The sequence below is a fragment of the Pundamilia nyererei genome, unplaced genomic scaffold, assembly GCF_000239375.1.
Source record: "Pundamilia nyererei isolate P.nyererei 1_Seehausen unplaced genomic scaffold, PunNye1.0 scaffold00126, whole genome shotgun sequence".
NCBI lineage: Eukaryota > Metazoa > Chordata > Actinopteri > Cichliformes > Cichlidae > Pundamilia > Pundamilia nyererei.
In genome coordinates, this window is record NW_005187527.1 from 360509 (window position 1) to 378806 (window position 18298).

General features: G+C 47.7%; 1 protein-coding gene across 7 annotated transcripts in view; it reads left to right on the forward strand.

The window, feature by feature from the left end:
• ppargc1a (peroxisome proliferator-activated receptor gamma, coactivator 1 alpha) overlaps positions 1-18292 on the forward strand; it is a 297332-nt gene extending 279040 nt beyond the window's left edge. For 3 of the 7 annotated variants that reach the window (XM_013913339.1, XM_013913341.1, XM_013913343.1), the window contains exons 3-13: positions 17-211; positions 1289-1414; positions 2600-3965; positions 4937-4982; positions 5199-5272; positions 9402-10626; positions 12305-12397; positions 13304-13424; positions 15192-15313; positions 15642-15793; positions 17790-18292. In XM_013913339.1, coding sequence (XP_013768793.1) covers positions 17-211; positions 1289-1414; positions 2600-3965; positions 4937-4982; positions 5199-5272; positions 9402-10626; positions 12305-12397; positions 13304-13424; positions 15192-15313; positions 15642-15793; positions 17790-17893 — 3624 coding nt within the window. In that variant the 3' untranslated portion in view covers positions 17894-18292. The remainder of the gene's footprint in view (positions 1-16; positions 212-1288; positions 1415-2599; positions 3966-4936; positions 4983-5198; positions 5273-9401; positions 10627-12304; positions 12398-13303; positions 13425-15191; positions 15314-15641; positions 15794-17789) is intronic. The other 4 variants (XM_013913340.1, XM_013913342.1, XM_005742987.1 and 1 more) reach the window with 3 other exon arrangements.
• Positions 18293-18298: the final 6 nt, after the last annotated feature.

Consider the following 18298-nt stretch of genomic DNA (forward strand, 5'->3'; position numbering starts at 1 on the left):
TACCCCCCCTCCTAAGAAGATAGATGAAGAAAATGAGGCCAACTTGCTGGCAGTGCTTACAGAGACCCTGGACAGCATCCCGGTGGATGAGGACGGATTGCCTTCGTTTGAGGCCCTGGCAGATGGGGACGTGACCAATGCCAGTGACCAGAGCTGTCCCTCCTCTCCCGACGGCTCACCGCGCACCCCAGAGCCCGAGGAGCCTTCCCTGGTAACAGCTACAGCTCTTCCTTATCACGATTCTCACACCAGCACCATCCTACAGTTCAGACATGAGTTATACCCGAGACCTGACCTCCGGTCTCGCACGTACTCACACGTACGCTGTGTTTTTGGCAGTCCAAAGCACACATCAGATAAGACTTCTCAACAAGACCAGAACCCCAGTAGCGGTCATTTGTCTGTGTGACGTTTGCCTGACTTCACACTCCGTATTTGCCACAATGTGTTCATTTATGTGCAGTCGCAGCAAGCAGGGATGCAGATGCAAGTAGGAGGGAAGTGAGTGGAAAGGATCAGTGTGTTTGCTGCTCAGCGCTAATTACATAACAGCGCTATCGTGGCGCCAGTTCAGTGATACGAACGCTGTGGTTGGGGACAACTGCGGCTGACACAGTGCCACGGGCCCTGAAATCAAGCCGGGACGTAATGAAAGTCGGGGGGGAAAAGGAAATCTATCTCATCTCGTCTGCTCTCAGCAGGGTCTCGGCTAATCCCCCTGTGCCGGAGTCATCTCTTTTGGCAAACACCCCCACCACCACAAATAAGAACTCGGCCTACCTTGGTGCTGTTATTTTTACACACGTCCGTGCCATCTGGGTTTTTCTCTAGCTTATAGGCTTTGACCTAAAACGTTATGTTATGTGACATTGTAGTCCATTTTATTCCATGCTGGTCCCTTCCAAATGACCTTTAGCCAAATGCCTGAGCGTGTTTATTCAATCACATTAGAGAAGCCTAGTGGTGTGTACACAAAAACACCTGCACTGGAAGAAAAAAGAGGCTTGACTTTTCATGTCACGTAGCATGCACTTAAGTTAAAAAAAAGAAGTCTTTTTTTTTAACTGCAGAGTTAAAAAATGAAAGCAACTGAAAGGCTGCCATTGTAAATCTTTTACCCTACAATGTAAAGTGCTCTGAAATGACTGCCGCCGTAAACTGGCACTGTTTAAATAAAGTCGAATTGAATTAAAAGGTGCCATTTGCATAACCCACGCTGACTCCCCGCTCCTCCTCCTCCTCCTTCTTCCTCTCCCACCTTTCTGGTTCTGTTTGGGTCCATTCGCAGCTGAAGAAACTCCTTCTGGCACCCGCAAACTCCCAGCTCAGCTATAATCAATACACAGGTGGCAAGGCACAGAACCATGCAGCCAGCAGCAACCACCGGATCAGACCACCACCTGCCGTCGTCAAGGTAGGGAGTCACACACACACACACACGCACACGCTGTTGATTTCACTCCCGTGCACACACTTTTTTTCCTGTTTGTGTTTGTTTATCTCTCTCACTCTTTTCTTGCTCTCTCTCGCTACTTGCTCACCCTCCCTCCTTCTCACTTTTTTTTTTTTTTTTTTTTTTTGCCTGTTTTGGTGGCCGCCTTTAGAAGATGTTAGACTTCTGCTCTAGCAGTCTACTGTCCCAGGGGGCCATCTCGTAATGAAAACAGGCTGATTGCTGTTGGGCTTTCCAGGCGAGGCGTCGGCACCGTTGTCTCATTAGCTCCACCACTTATCCGCCTTGGTATGGTGCCTGTTGGAGGACGGGAAAAAAAAAGAAAGAAAAACAAAAAAAAAGCAGCGACAGGCGCTCTTGCGGCGAGATTGATGCCTTGAGACGACAAGATCAAAATATCAGACTTGATGTACTCATTAGATGGCTCTGAAGAGAGTGTTTTTCTATAGGGGTGGGTTTGATTAAGATTTAATTTTAGTCAGCGTAAGTATCACAGGTTTTGTGAATTCTGCTAAATGAAAAATTGGGATTATTTCACTCTCGCCCGTTTGGATTTCACACCAGAATGTGGCATACTGTGCATTCAGTGTCATATCAGCATATAGCACTTAATTGTGTTCTCTTGCTCGGTAGGACTGTCTGAAATCTGCATTTGTTATGCTTTAACGCATGCACAAAATCATCACAATGTAAAGAACATCTGTATCTCACTGTGTGGTGAATGCGGCGCAGACATATGTTAGCTCTGCGTACCGTGTTTGCACATGCAGTGCGTCAACCCTTCTTCACAGAGTCTATTTTCATACTGTGTCTTTGAGTCATCCGTTTCTGGAGCAGAGCGAATGAGGACTCCCGGAGGACGTGGTGTGCGTACAGAGTGGCGCGGTGGCGCTCGGGGGGCCACGCAATTAAAATGATGGGCGGACAGCACTCCCACCATCGCCTCCTAGACAGTTGGGCAACCACTGCGCTCGAGCTGTTTGAGTCACACTCTTAGGCTCTCCATGCCTCCGTCTCTTTTCTACTTTTGTTTTTGTTCCAAATAAAATACTTAACATTTCTCGCAACTAGATCAGCTGCACTGTGCAAAACTTTTTATTGGAGCTAACTAAGTCATTCGCTCTCTCTCTGCTCGTTCCTCCGCAGACGGAGAGCCCCTGGAACGGCAAAGCAAGAGGGGGCTCCAGCCAACAGAACCGCCCGGTGAGGCGGCCCTGCACCGAGCTGCTGAAATACCTAACCGCCACCGATGACATCCTCCTCCACGCCAAAGCCAGCGAAGCCAAGAGCGCCTGGGGGGGTGCTAGTAGCAGGGACAAGAGTGGCATGGGTCTCGGTGCCTCTTCTTCCTCCTCTTCACCGTCCTCGTCATCCACTTCCTCGTTCTCCTCCCTCTCCTCCACCTCTTCCTCCTCTTCCTCTACCACCTCCAAGAAGAAGCCGGCTGTGCCGTCTCATCAACAGCAGCAGCAGCAGCCGCCACAGCAGCATCACCAGCGAGGTGAGAGCCGGGCTGGAGGCGAGTGTAGTATGGCTGGTCTTGGGGCTGGGAAGTGGCAGCGTTGCGCTCACGATGACGGGTTTGAGGAGTCGGAGGGTGCTACTATCCCTGTTGGCCACAGAAGCTCCGCCTGCGGCCATGCCCGCCCCAAACTGGAGCACGGGCCGCCCAGTGAAGAAGGAAGGCCGCCAGGCGATGCGGGCCGCCTGGCCGCCGCTAGGTTTATTAGGTATATGCACTCTTATTCCCTCCCTCCCCGAGAGGCGAGTCACAGCTGTGAGCATTGCCGAGAGGCTGCAGGCGCCACTCAGGCTAGTGAGGGCTTTGGCAGGCAAGGCCGTAGCAACAGTAACAGTGCCAGCCGTGCGCCACATAGGCACATCACAGTGACTATAAAGAAAAGAGACGAGAAGCCGGGGCACCCGTTACTTAGCCAGCTGCTCACCTCCAAAAACAGGCCCGCTCAGTATCACGCCCGTGTCCTCCCGCATACTCCCATTACCCCTTTACGGAGCAGTAAGAGCAAATTAGCAGCGAGGTCTGAGAGTCCAGCCCGGGCTTTTTCTAAGGTTAAGGAGGAGAAGGAGCTCAGAGGGACCACTGATGATAGAAACAAGGGAGTAAATCAAGCTGAGGAGCCTGATTCAAGGCCCCTGTTGTCACCTCTCACCTTTGACCTAGAGAGCTGGGTTAACCAGCCAGATCCAGGGCTAGACATGGCCTTTGGACTAGATCTGGGGTGGCCAAGCCAGGGGGGCTACAGGGAGGATGTTAACCATGATGATGATGATGATGATGATAATGATGGTGTTGTTGTTGATGGTGATGATGATGATGATGACCATGTCATGGGCAGCCCCGCAGCGGTGCTCTCACAGGGCCCACCAAGCCCACTCCTCCCAGATACTAGCATTGCAGAGCCCACCCCTCCCTGCATCATACAAGGGCAAGGGCACCCACACATGCAGGCACTCAGCGAGCACCCCGATGACCAGGGCCACCCATTGTTAGGTAATCATGAACTGCATCCCCCCCACTGGCCTTATCTCTGCTCTCTTTTCTCCCTCTCTTGCTCTAACCACTTCCCGGTTTGATTTCACGACTAACCCCCTGTCCTAATTTGAATCTAACAAGTCATTGTTAGGGCATCAACAACAATGACAGCAAAACAGCCTGCTCGCCAATGCTTTTTGCTAGTCGCTGAGGCACTCTTTTCAATTTTCAAAAATGAGTGGGGTTTTTTTTTTTGTCTTTGAAAAAACAAAGGAGTGGGTGGGAAAAAGGGGTGAGCCATGTCTTGCTACTGTACGTCTTGTATTCGCAAAGCCAATCCTTGAATCATCTTTGGCTGATTGAGCTGAGTGTGCTGAATATGTACATTTAGACTCAGAGCCCCGGTGCTGCTCTCTAGAATCGCGCTACTAAAGCCACACTTCTCTTAGCTGGAGCACAAGCCGGCCAGAGCCTCGGGCAACTGCACAAGCTTCCTTGACTCTCCTTTCTTCCTTCTTTTTGTTTTTCTTTTCTCCCCCCTCCTCTGCTGTTGGTGCATGCGATTATGACTTTATTGTCTAGGGAGGGGCTCACCCACAGTCATGTGTCTTGTTTGTGGCATCGTCTCTCTCTCTGTATGTCTTTTTCCATTTCGATCTGTTTGTTGTCTTGAGCGTGGTGTCTGTGTCCAGACACCTGTGAAACACGTACCATCACTTCATCCTGCCTCACAGAGTGAACAGTCTATCCTAAGAGAATAAATTTTTTAAATGGGGTCAATCTAAAAAAAGATATACTCTGTACAATAGTGTCCATAGTAAGGCTTTCTAACTAGAAATGGGTGTTTTTTTTATTTCTTTTTTCGTAGTAATATTTGCATTTGTTGAGCCAATTTGGGATTAATTGTTGCAGACTTGTGGATCTGTTCTCTTCTACCATGAGTGTTATACTTAGATCAATAATTACCCATGCTCCTTTGTGTTCTGCAGCCAAACCAACCACCTTGCCACTTCCTTTGACCCCAGAGTCTCCAAAGTAAGTGTGAGAAGTTTTTCCACATTATTCTAGGCAAAAAAAAAAGGCAACATGGAAACTACAGAAAAAAGACGAAATCAAAGAAAGCTATATAGACTAGAATCCAACCTGAGGCATTTTTGTGATTCATTTCCATTTCTTTAGGTCATTACATCTTTCTTTAGTCTTACTTTCACCTGTGAAGTGAGACGTTCTACGTTTTATTTTGTCTTCCAGTGACTACAAGGGATCACCGTTTGAGAACAAAACCACTGAACGCACATTAAGTGTGGAGATTGCTGGAACCCCAGGTAAGCAGACTTTTTCTGACAATGTAAATTCTTTTTAAATGACCGGCCGAGTACTTATAGCTGTGGTAGGAAGTAATGGGTTCATTCCTTTAGGGAGCCTTGATAGTTCCATCACAGTTCAGAGTTCAAGGTGAAGACATAAGGAGATCAATTTTATGCGCCTAAGTATTGATTAGGTCTTCCAATCTCCTCGGCTTTTATTAGCAAACTCCTCCCATTCCCCTACCACGCCCACTGGTTTGTTAGTGAAGAGTTAATATACCTTTCCTTCCACCAGATCCTAATGCTGTCTGACTGACAGCTCACTCAAGCCCTCTCCAGGCGCAGAATACACAACTATGCTGGCTTCATCAATCTGTTCAAGTAATGGCATCCTGTCATTTAGACGTAGGTCACGGCTGCATTAAAGCTCATTCAGACATAACCGCGACAGTGACAAAGAAGTGCAAAGGAATCGTTGCACGTATGGTCCGCATGGACACGAGTGAAGTATAGTCAGGTGTTTGAAAACTTTGCAAAGAGCAGGGTCTTCGCGCGCTGCACGGTGCTGCTGAGAAAGCTGCCCCTGCCCCAATCACGCGGGCTCAGCGAGCGAGAGCTGTTGTTACGCACGCGTTAATTTTATTCCTGTGCTGTTCAACTGCTTCTCCTTAACAGTCATGTTTTACTGAGCTGAGCAATTCACGGGGGGCGTTTTGCAGTCGTGAAAGCGACGCGTGAATGTGTATGAGGTCCAAACTTGAAAGATCACCTTTGCAGTAATGGGACCAGGAGGCTCATTCATACATGAAACCAACATGTTCATACGTGGTCAAATTAAATGGAAAGCAGTGTATGAGTAGAAGGAGCTTTAGCCTACACGTGGCAGGGAAAATTCAGATGGCTGCTGTTTTCATTGGGTTTTGCTGTGTAATTGAGTTTTGCCTGTATGATCAGCGCCTTCCTTACTCAAATTCCCTGTGGACACAGGCAACTGCGTAGATGTTGCCAGACTGGGGATATTTCTTCATTATCAGTCACTTCATCCTTTCGTGTTATTGAGTTATGCTCAGCTAAATTAGAAAAAAAAACTATATGTAATTGGTATTTAAAAGACAAAAGGGATGAAAATGTGAGGGGAAAAGCTGCAGTATTGCAGGTCATCCATTTCTTTCGCTCTTTATGTCAACGATGTTAGTAATTACCACGTTTTCTTACAATTAATTACCTAAGGTCAATAAAACAAAATAACAGCCCTGGCCCTTTTGTCTATTTATTTACTAGCAAGGGAAATGGTCCTCATAATACCCCCTGTCTTCTACTTAGCTCCTGTGGGGGTGGAAAAGCAAACCTCCAGAGGTATCCCCCTGTCCTTCTCAGTTTGGCTGAAGTGCTGTTTAACCCATTTATGTAGATAAGCTTTCAGGGTCAGAGGGGGGATGTCTGTTGAGACCTAAAGATTGGAAAGAGCAATGCCCCTTAATCTCTGTGGCAATCAAACGCAGTTAATATTTCTTCCGCTTTTACTGCACGTGGGCGAGTCTGTTGACCTGTGGCCAAATCTAAGCCGTCTGTTCTTTTCCAACACATCCATTTTATAAGCACGGTCAAATAAAGCCTTTCACCTGACTTAAACCCGTTCTGTGGAAAATGTAGGATTGAATATTAGCAGGAAAGTCATTAGTCCAGAAAGCTCTGGGCTGCTGAGCGCCTTTCTCACTTAGAGATTAGCTTTTGAGTCTCAGCGCTGCACGAGCCAGATGGATATAGATCCCAGTAAGCAGAGTTGTCAGCTTTTAGGTTCGGACTTACACGTTCCTTCGTAGATTTAGAGAATCATCCCACTACAATAGAGATAAAGGGTGGTGTTACTGATAATCAAATGGCAGTCTACCAGGTGGGCGGTCCCACCTTCTACTCCCAGGGCAAGTCGACCATGCGCTGGTGGAATTTTCCTTGACTTGCTTCCAGTAGTTTATTACTTTATGCCTTTTTGATGAGTTGTAGTAGTAGTAACCACTCATTAAAAGAAAGATAAATTTAACTGTGAGGACTTGTACACTTTGTACCTACTCGAATGATGATTAGTAGTTATTAATAGCGAGGTTTGGACTGTTTGACTGCATGTTTTCTTGACCCTTCTCGGAGAGGTACGGTGAGCACCCCCCCGGGATCTGACTGTTCAGACCTAATCTCTATCAAGCTAATAGATTTACCCTGTACTGCTGTGTTGTCTTTAATTACTGTATCTCATGACACAGAGGTGGTCTGTGTGTTGTTATTTGCCTAGCTTACTGCCGGATCAACTCTTTAAGCCTGGAGTTGTTGTTCGCTCCGAGGTCCCTTCACAATTTGCAGCTGGACGAGAAAATAGAACTATAAAAAAAAAACCCAAAAATCCCAAAACCTTGCCTCTTTCTGCCTCGATCGCTGCGCCACTGCTTTCTCTCCGGGCCCCGCATGATTGGTGCTCGCACCTGCAGATCATCCATCACTAGCAAGTTTGACTGAGAGGCACATTTTTATCTAATTCTGATTTATTTCCGCCTATCGCTAATGGCTCCTAGTTTATGACCCCGTGCGTACGTTGTTTTGGACAGATGGCGTTTGATTGGTGAAACAGAAGTTCTTCAGGCATTGTGTAGCATCCACTCTCCCTCTCTGCGTCTCTCCTTTCTCATTTCCAAAGCTCATTTAATTGGCATAATGCAAATATATGTCTGTCTCGCTATCATGACTGGGGAAGAGGATTGGGGGGAAGTGAGCGAGAGAACGAGACAGAGGAGAGCGAGAAGGGAGAAGGAAAGGAAGGGAGGAAGGGGAGTGGGCGCTTGCAGTCCTACTTATAGGCACATCCAGATAATAAGTAGGATGATAAGCTGGTGGATCAGGCCTTCCAAACACAGCCGAAACATGCACATTTATGTTTTGCGATCCCACACGCTCGTTGCCAGGCTGTCTTTCCGGTGCACATCCTAACACGGGATTTGATACTAATAGCTGTCATTTGGTGCAATTCGCCAGCAAGGGAAGAATGATCTGCATTATAAGAATGGCAAAGAAGAGGGGAGAGCGTAGGTGTTTCAAAGTGCCTGAGTTTGACTCCAGTGAGAGTCTGTTAGCGATGAGTGTGCCTGCGTGTGTGGGCACATTTGTTCTGCGGAAGATAAAAACAGGAAAAGATGCAGGGAGACAGAGCCGGAGAAGGAGAGATTGATCTGGTGGAAGGTGGCAGACGGGAAGAGAGAACAGGGCGGAACGGCAGACTCGAACTAAAGCGAAAAGGGGGCGATCGACGAGGAAGAGGAGGAAAGGGGAGAACGAGAGTAATGGTGTCGGCTGTTTGTGTGAGTGCATTAACAATGCTATAAAGTGGGCTCATCTCAGGACTTCCCATATAACTGCCATCTGTCTGGTTGTAAATCTGTGAGGGAGAGGGAAGCAAGAGGAGGCGGGGGGCACATCCAATAGGGACATGCCATCTGAAAGGAATGTTAACCTATTCCCAGTGCTTCCAGTGATCCACCACCAGGCTTGCTAAGGCAACATTAAGAGCGGTGACATCCAGTTCTCTTCTTACAGAAAATGTGGATGGTGCTGGCTAATCTTTAAACATGCACTGCGTCACACACACAATTGTTCTTTGAGACTACACACACACACACGCAAAAGGGTCTTGGCGCAGGACGGCGACCAATTCATCGGAATGAAACCAGACGTTTCTATGAAGCGGGCAGGGATATGATACATTCACTTTAATTTTTTTCCTGCCTGCTATCAGATGCATTACGTTTGTCCTTTCCGGGGTTATATTTTTTTCTTTTTTCTTTTTCCACGAAAAGGGATCTTTTCAAGGTCAGCGAGGTAGAGAATGGCAAGTCATCCGTATTACAGTGCAGCCATATCAAGTTACACCAAGCATTACATTAATCTGTCAAGATTGCAATAAAATAGGATTAGGCCGAGGGAAAGTGAATATTTTAATCAGGCATGTATCTGTGTCCACTGTCCATAAACTGACCCGGGAGTTTATAGAGGAGTGTGGGCGAGGAGGCAGAGGAGGGAGGGGCTAGGTGGGGAGGTTTGCGTTATGATTCCATTTTCATTTTACTGTTCCCAACCCAACCTGTGTCTCTTCCTCCCCTCGCAGGTTTGACACCACCTACCACGCCCCCACACAAAGCCAGTCAAGAGAATCCTTTCAAAGCATCTCTCAAAACCAAGTTGTCTTCATGTTCCTCCTCGGCCTTGGCATGCAAAAGAGCCAGGCTGAGTGAGTTGGGCCCCGGCGCTCTGGCCCCGGCCCCAGGTGCCTCAGGCAGGGGCCCCACCAGGAAGGGTCCTGAACAGACTGAGCTTTACGCCCAACTGAGCAAAGCAACCACCACCCTCCCTTACTCCGTCACTCAACAAGCAGTGGGGGGCGGCCTTGAGGAGTATCGCAGCACCGGCAACACTAAGCGGGCAACGCCCCGTAACTACAGCGACCATGACTATTGCCAGGCAACAGCTGGTAATAAGAAGGATGGGGGCTCAGCCACTGTTACCACAACCACAGCTGTGAAAATGACATTCACCTCAGGTGCCACTGATGCTCCAGTGCCTGCTGAAGGCAAAGTGGAGAGCAGGCATGTGGAATTTAAGGATTCAGCCATGCCACCGTCATCTTCATCATTTCCTCCATCGTCAGCTTCACCTGGTTTTTTGGCTAAACAGCAGAATTTTGGGTCTGTGGATGGAGAGGCGGGCCAGGTTCGGGGGTTAGGGGAGCACGCCCTCAGACAAACCGCTCAGATCCCCTCACAAGAGGCCACTATTGACAGGGACCAACACAATCTTTGCGCCACCAGCCGAAAGCTCCTGTGCGACCAGGAAATCCGAGCAGAACTTAACAAGCACTTTGGCTACCCTTTGCAAGCCCTCTACAGCCCGGGTAGCCAGGAGAAAGAATCAAGCAGCAAAACGAACAATGCTACAGCTCCTCAGTCCCTCGAGGGGGGAGAGAATGACTGCTACCCCCAGAGGCTGCCTGCCTCCAGCTACCTTCACCCGGGGTTTCTGGCCTTTCACGACGAACTAGAGCTGGACGAGAGCCGTGAAAGTCGATTCCTCTTTCCATGGGAGGGCACCCCTCTGGATCTACTCTTTGACTGCGCCCCCTGCTCTCCCTCTTCTTCCCCACCATCCAGCTGCTCCCCTTCACGAGGCTCTGTCTCTCCACCTTCCTCCCTGCTCCTGTCACCCAGCAGACCTTCCTGCTGGGCCGGCAGCGGGTCCCGCTCTCGTTCCCGTTCCCAGTCTGGGTCCCGCAGCTCCTCTTCACGATACCGCAGGCGCTCTCTCTCCAGCTCACCCGACAGACGCCCGTCCTCTTGGTAAGTTATCAGTCTCTTCCCCAGACTCCCCTTTCTCCCTTTTTTGTTCTTTTACTTGGCTGCTCCACCTCAAAGTTATGCAGTTTAAACAGGACTCATAGCAAGCAGGAAACCACTTCTCAGAAATGTTTACACCACCTTGTATGCCCATTTTTAAAACAACATGGTCACGCCCTTCAACTCTCCCTTTTCGCATGTGATTTTGACTCAGAATATTTAAAAAACTGCCTGTGATAGACCGTGACCTGGCCTTTTTAGGATTTCTTCACCTCCTGCTATTCTGTGATGCAATAGATTCTAACCATACTGCAGTTGTTACACGACTCAGATGATGCCTTTATGCCAGGTGACACTTAGATCTGAGCTGACAATGGGGGAAAAAGATTAGTTGAATGGTCCCCCCCTAAACTAACAGACAAAGGACAAAAGAGAAAAAAAAACAGAACATGAAAGGTGCCAGAGGCACTGGACTTTTGAACAGTGTGAGTTTTCATCTCTAGGCAGGGAGTTTTATTTGAGTGTCTTTCTAACACTCTCACCCACCCACCCCTTCTCACTCACTCCCTTGCATGCTCCCGTTTTTTGTTTGATGCTCGGGCTATTGTTTTAAGCGGCAGCTGTTGTTTTTACTGAGTGGCAAACCCTCGTCTTTTACATCCCCAGAGATGAAAGCGAGAACCAGTCTGTGGGAATATAGTCTCCAAACCCCTCTCTAAAAAAGACTCCTATCATCATAGCTTTCTGGGAGAACTACATTTCCCATGCTTCCCTTTGATCAGAGCCGAGGGGGATTCTGGTTGGGTTCTTTTGGTGAAAGAACAGAGGCAAACTGGAGTAACCGAGAGGGATGTGAATAAATTCAGTTTGTCAGGAGCGGCTCATTGACTGACTCCCAGTGTACGACTCCACCGCTGTGACTCAGTTTGTTTGCATGATTACTGAAAGGTCAGTTTACTCCGCGGAGCCAATAGAATCACTTTATTCTATTCGGGCCCTTGTTCTTCGCTCTCGCTCACAAATTATACAGTAATAGTCTCAAGGCGTTGCATCAAAATCTGACACTGACAAGCTTTCTGAAAACGCTGCATAGGGATTGGAGTTTGAACGTGACAGAGCAGTAAGCTTGTTATAGTTCCACGCAGGAGAAGATAAACAGAATTTCAGGGAAATAATTCTCTAAATCCCTCCTCACTGTTTTAAGATTTCGCAGCATAAGATCCTTCATCTTTCCAAACTGGCATTCCTTTGCTTCACTGAGCTTCCCAAACTTCTCTCCTTCCATTATTCAGGTCTTCCTTCTTCAGCAGCACTTAAATATTTAAGCATCAGAAGCTCGAGCAGTGTAGGGGAACTAGCTCTACAGTGAGGCCACTAAGGCCATAAGTATTGACCACGTCTTCATACAACATAAATAGCACGTGCACGTATGCTAGCGCAGATGCGTATAAAAATCCTGCAGCAAATCAAGCACATTTTCCGAGGGTTGTGTTAGGTCAGCACAAGGAGAGGAGACGATGCTCTTTAATGCAGACTAATGGGCCCTGTGCATATCTAAGAGGTTAATTTAGTTCTTAAAGCCAAAAGCAAATTAACCAAATGTCACACGTTTGCAACAGTATGAACGCGTTTCCTTTGTTTTTGCAAAAAAAGTGACTTTTAACTTTATTTTTCCCTTCAGGTCTCGTCACAGCACAGATTTGAATGCTTTTCGTTCCAGGAATCACAAGAGCCCCCACCCCCAGCCTCGATCTCCTCTGAGCCGCAGGCCAAGGTGATTGTTTTAAATGAATCATTTAACCTTCAATTTGTCATGTGCTTAAAACTTTTAGTTACACGCTTCGGGTCACGACAAATGTTTGGTTTTTCTGTGTGTTTTTTCTTCTTAGGATTTCTTAATGGCGTGCATGAAAGCACAGCACCACTTTTTGCTGTCACCGCTCAGAAATCCTTTGAGTTCTTTGTGAATGCCTTTCCACATCCTGTCCCAACGGGTTGGGGGATGGGGGGGATGGGGGGGTGACAAACATGCAGGGCAAATATGTTTAATTGATCGTGTTTTATTAGACGACTGACAAAAGAATCACACTGATGCGCGTTCGTGCCGCACCCGTGAGCTGACGCTCCCAGCTGTATAATGCCACTTATTCAACTTACTGCCTCTGTAGTTTTGCATGAGCCACTGCAGAGGGGACCATTTCATATGCAGAGATGTACTCGCGCTGTGCTGAAACAGAGACAGAGAGACAGACTGACACCATCCCAGTGCTCCGAGCTGATTTGGCACCCACGCGCCTAATGACACCCGACAAGCCCGAGAGTCGCTCATCAGTCGAAAACTTAACGGACATGTCTCGTACTGTTCCAGGCTGGGGGAGAAAGTTGCACTTTCCTTCTTGATGAAGCCCTAACTAAGCAGAAAGTAATGACATGTGAAGTTGTGCTGACAGTTGCAGCTGCTCGGCTCCCCGACTGCGCTGCTCGCCGGCACTCCCGCGGGCCTCACTCGCGGGCTTCGCAATCGTGGCGGTGGCGAAAAAGACATCTTATTAACGTGTCCGTCTCCTTCTCTTTGCAGCCCTCGCGGCAAATATTGGTGATTGTTCTTCATAAGCATCAACGGGAAGGGCGAATTTAGAGGATGAGGGAGTGATCTCGCATTATGTCCTCGTCTCCACAGGTATGACAGCTACGAGGAGTACCAGCACGAGAGGCTGAAGAGGGAGGAGTACCGCCGGGACTACGAGAAGCAGGAGTTCGAGAGGGCCGAGCAGCGAGAGAGACAAAGGCAGAAAGCTATTGTGAGTCAGCTGACACAACTACCATCACATTCCCTCTGTAGCTTTTTTTTTGAGGGGGAAAGGGGTGGGGGTGGGGTTTGATGCTTGACTTTGGGTCTTCCTGCAACAAAGCTGATAAAAGACCACATGTAATCACTGCTGTGGCACAACGCACAAAAACCTCCCACAGACATGCACAGATTACTTGGGATGACACAGCCCTCCAGCCCGGTGCCATGTGCCACAGTGCGTCTCTCTCCCTTTGTGTGTGCGTGCTGAAAGAATACATACAAAGTGAGTTCCTGAATGATTCAGGCGACAGGCCCTTCCTCTTTATCTCTGGGTTGTGTATTTTTAACGTCTCCCGTCTGGAAACACTGTCGACTCTTATTAATCACACCACAGGGGCAAAAATGTTAAAATAGATGAAAACTAAGAGAGCAAAAAAAAAAAAAAAGGAGAGGATCTTTAATTTTAAATAAAAAGAAGGAAATAGCCACTAATTCCATTCCAATCTCTTCTTTTTCCTGTATCTACTTTAAAGAAAAATCATGCAGATTCAGTGAACATCACGTTTCTCCACCCTTATCTCCGCTCTCCTTGTCTCAATGTGAAATTACTCTGGTTTCCAGCGGGATGGCGCTGCTACCACCCGTTGATAAAGCACACGTTAGGTGGCGCAGTAATTCGAACGATCTCGGCGATGGAGAGACGAACGATTCCCAGCGGTAAAGCTCGAGCTGTCAAAGGGACGGGCACGCCAAGGCCGCCTTGTTTATCAGCCGTCAGCAACTACGCTCTACATTTTTAGCCTCCAAACAGTGCGCAACATTAAAGAGGGGACCAAGCACAGGACAGCCGCACGTGGTTAATCTTTACTTGCTTTCCTCAGCTGCAGCTCAAATGAGCAAAGGTGAACTTTGAGTTTAGCGCCAGGCATCCGATTTCCATACGTGTCACTATTGCCCCGAAGACAGCTTTCAGAATTCCAACAGGCCTCAATGGACTTGCCCAGTAATGGCAAGTAAATCAATGAATAAATAAATAATACCAGTCATACACGATAGCCTCGGGCCTCAACTGTATTATATGATTAGCAGCTGCAATTAAAATACTCAAAAGCCAGCCTGGCGCAGTTTGTTCCTGAATTATTCCACTATGACCCTCACGTCCTCTGAGGTTCAGGGAGCAGGTTTTTTTTTTTTGCCCCGAGGCGCTCTGCTGCTGCTCTTTATGCTTCCTCTCTCTTGGATATGAATAACCTTACAATATTAACAGGCCTCTCATTTAGGGAACATCGCCAAGTTTGCTGTGTATTGTGAGTTGGACTCCCGAAAGCTGGAAAGAAAAACAGAAAGAAAGAAGCAGGCTTCTGTGATATATAGCTGAGTCACTCCCACTGCTTTATTTTTAGACTTCACAAAAAGGAAGAAGCAGCCCCAAACTTAAGACATGGCATCATTTGATAAAAATCGCTCTGCCTCTGCTTGATGAGTTGCAGAGAGAAAGAGGAATTGTAGTGCCAAGGCAGATTGAAGGCGCTTCCAAACTGCAACTCAATCAGATAAGAGGAAGCAGGCTGAACCAATCACAGAGGGAACACAACAGACAGATGGAAAAGAGGGACAAAAACAGGGGGGGCCCCCCAAAGTCGCCGGCAGTATCCACAGGAGTGATCAAGACCAATTCATTAGGTGCTCGGTGAAGAAAGGAGAAGGGGGAAAGGAAAAACAAGACTCCCCCTTTTAATCTCTTTCCCTCTGCGCTGTCTGTCCTCTTAACGAGCAGGAGGAGAGACGAGTGGTGTACGTGGGGCGACTGAGGTCCGACTGCACCCGGACGGAGCTGAAGCGCCGCTTCGAACTCTTCGGTGAAATAGAGGAATGCGCAGTGAATTTGAGGGACGATGGGTAAGGCCTCAAGATGTTCTGTCTTTGTGTGCATCTGTGTCCTATCTTGGCTTTAGTGTTGTTTTAGCACACTGTGGGGGGGGTCTACTGTAACTGCTGAACTTACAGCAGAGGCCGGTGACAAATACAGAGCTTTTGCAATCTGAGAGCGTCTCCCGATTCATCTGCATTTAGGCCCGTGGAGCCTGAAAGACGCACCTTTATTGATTGTCTTTTGCATATAAATAGAACGATGGTCATGACCGACAAGGCCCCCACCCCCACCCTCGTTGAGTCATTGTTGCCCCACAGCAACACTCTGACGTGTTTATTTTCTATTCCTGACCAGGGACAATTTTGGCTTCATCACGTACCGCTACACTTGTGACGCCTTTGCCGCCCTTGAGAATGGACACACCTTACGCAGGTCAAACGAGCCCCAGTTCGAGCTGTGCTTCGGCGGACAAAAGCAGTTCTGCAAATCACATTACACAGACTTGGGTGAGTGCAGCTTTGTTGTTCTTTCCATCAGCCCCCTGCGGTCGTGCTGTACATTTGCATGCACGCAAGACTGTCAGCGGGACGTGGGGAGGGAAGGCGAATAAGCCTTGAGTGACGCTTCCAGATCAAAACGTACCCATCTCGGCGCTGATAGCAATTCCTACAGCCCAGAATGTGTCCGGCCGGGCGTTCCCGCCTCGAGATTGCAAAGAGAGTTCAGAGGTCGGGCTGTGAACATGCCGACGAGTAGCCTCGGTATCTGAAGCAAAACGAGGCAGACTCCATTACTCATGTGCACGCGAGATGCTTGCTTTTACTTTGTTGAGCTTAAAAGCAGATCTTGTGTGTTTTCACGTATGTGTGGGAATCTCATTAATAAGACAAGTCAGGGCTAGATGAAATTAGTAGGAGCGAGATGTTGTAGAAGAATGACAAGAAAAAAAGACGAAGAAGAAGAAAGTGGGAGCAAGGTGAAATCCCACAACCTCCCCACCCCCTCCACTCCCTTTAAAGTCCATCTGCTGCCAGCTGTTGTGGTGCTGAAACGAGGTAGATCCTTGATGCGGCACTTAGGGGCCAATAATTTACATTGGGGGGAGGGGCCGCCTCAGCAGCTCTCTGCCTACCTACCAGCTACTTCTGTCTGCGCTTATCTGCTGCTGCCTTTGCTGAGAGTGTGGAGGATGTAGCTGCAGTACAGCAGAACTCATTCAACATAAGTTATTCCTCAGAGTAAACATGCTTAGCTTCTATACTGGCCCGACACGTGAATCTCAATCAGAAACCCGAACCGCAGTGACGCATTTGATAAATAATGCAAGCTTATCTGTGAAATCGAGGCTTTTTTCTTCTTCTTCTGGTGTGATGCCCCGCTTCTGACATGTGGAAAAAGGAAAGAAATGCACTTTGATAAAAGGTGGTGACAATTGAGAAGCGAAGCAGTGTTGGGACTTAAGTAGCATGTGCCCCATTATTTTAAGTACTGCACAAACACAAAAGATCATCTGCTCCACTCGGAGACAACATGAAAGATGAGTATTGACTGCTCTGGAAGCTATATGTGAGGTCAGAAATGTAAAATGCGACGCTACGAGAGGGTCAGCGGGTCATTTTAAGAGAAAAAGAGCAATTTTCCCATTAAATGAGGCGGTTACTCTACTTCTTCAAAGCACGCTCTTGAAGCCGTTAGCCTTTTAAAAGAGTGCATGGCACACAGAGAAACAGTTGCTAATCCTGAAGCCTTGAGGTTAGACATTATACTGAGATTGACTAATCAGTCTGCTGGAATGGAAAGGCCTTCATTCGACAACCTCTTTGTCAGGAATGGGCTATTTTGGTCAGCCCCCATATTGATAGCACGAGATAAGAGATTGAGAGGAAGGGAGAATCTTTTAATAGCGAGGTATCCAAACCTCTTCCCATCTTCTCGTCGTTTTTTTTTCTTTTCAGAGACACTGTCCATTAGTTTTAAGTAGAGCAGCGGGGTATTTTTCATCCCTCAAGGTGTGCAGCGTGACACAATCCAGCCCTTGGCCATTGCATTAGATCAAACCGGCGTCTCCCAGCTGCCACGGTCATTCCCATTTCTCAAAGCACTAGGTGTGTGCTGCCGAGTCCTTTGGGGGGGCCCCATTTGTGAAGCTGTCTGTTGGCACAGATAAGATGCTCTTTATGTATTATCAGGTTGATCGAGAAAAACAGGAGCTATGAGAGATGGACGGACACATCTGCTGTCTTTGTGTAAAAAATATAGAAAAGCAGTGCATTCTGTCCTTGCGCCGTGATTCCTATTGGTCTGTTGCTAAAACGCAGGAAGCATAGAAACTATCGGTTTAACTTTAGAGCCGCACGTGACCGTAAGTGCAGAATATTCCCAGAGCCCTCACCGCAAACACTTCTGAGAACACAAAGGTGAACCCTGTTGTTTTATGTGCGACTTCTAAGAAATGCAGCTCCGCCTCACGCTAAACGCACATCCTTGTTGCTCCATTTCCAGACTCCCATTCAGACGACTTCGATCCAGCCTCCACAAAAAGCAAGTACGACTCCATGGATTTTGACAGTTTGCTGAGGGAGGCCCAGCACAGCCTGAGAAGGTAACCTGTTCAGTGGCACCTGCTGTCTGTCACAAAGAGGGACTTCTGATACCTCACGGTGGTTTCTCGCTCCTTTGATGACGAGACTACCAGAAGTTTTACACTCTGTCAAAGAGTATATAAGAATAAGTCTATAGACCTATATCAATATAAATGAATATATCAAAAATAAAGTTTACATGAACATAGCTGCTGAAGAGCTGGGAAGAGACATTGCGTTCTGGGAAGCCAGTGAACCCTCAGAATCTGCACGGGTTTGGTGCACTCTACTGCTGAAAGAAGAAAAAGAACGTTATTTTTTCTTTCTTTCTTTTTTGTTTTTCTTTCTTTTTTTGTTTTTTTGTTGTTGTTGTTGTTGCTCCAAGCACTACAATACCCACAATTCTTTTGGGGTGAGGAAGTGAAAACA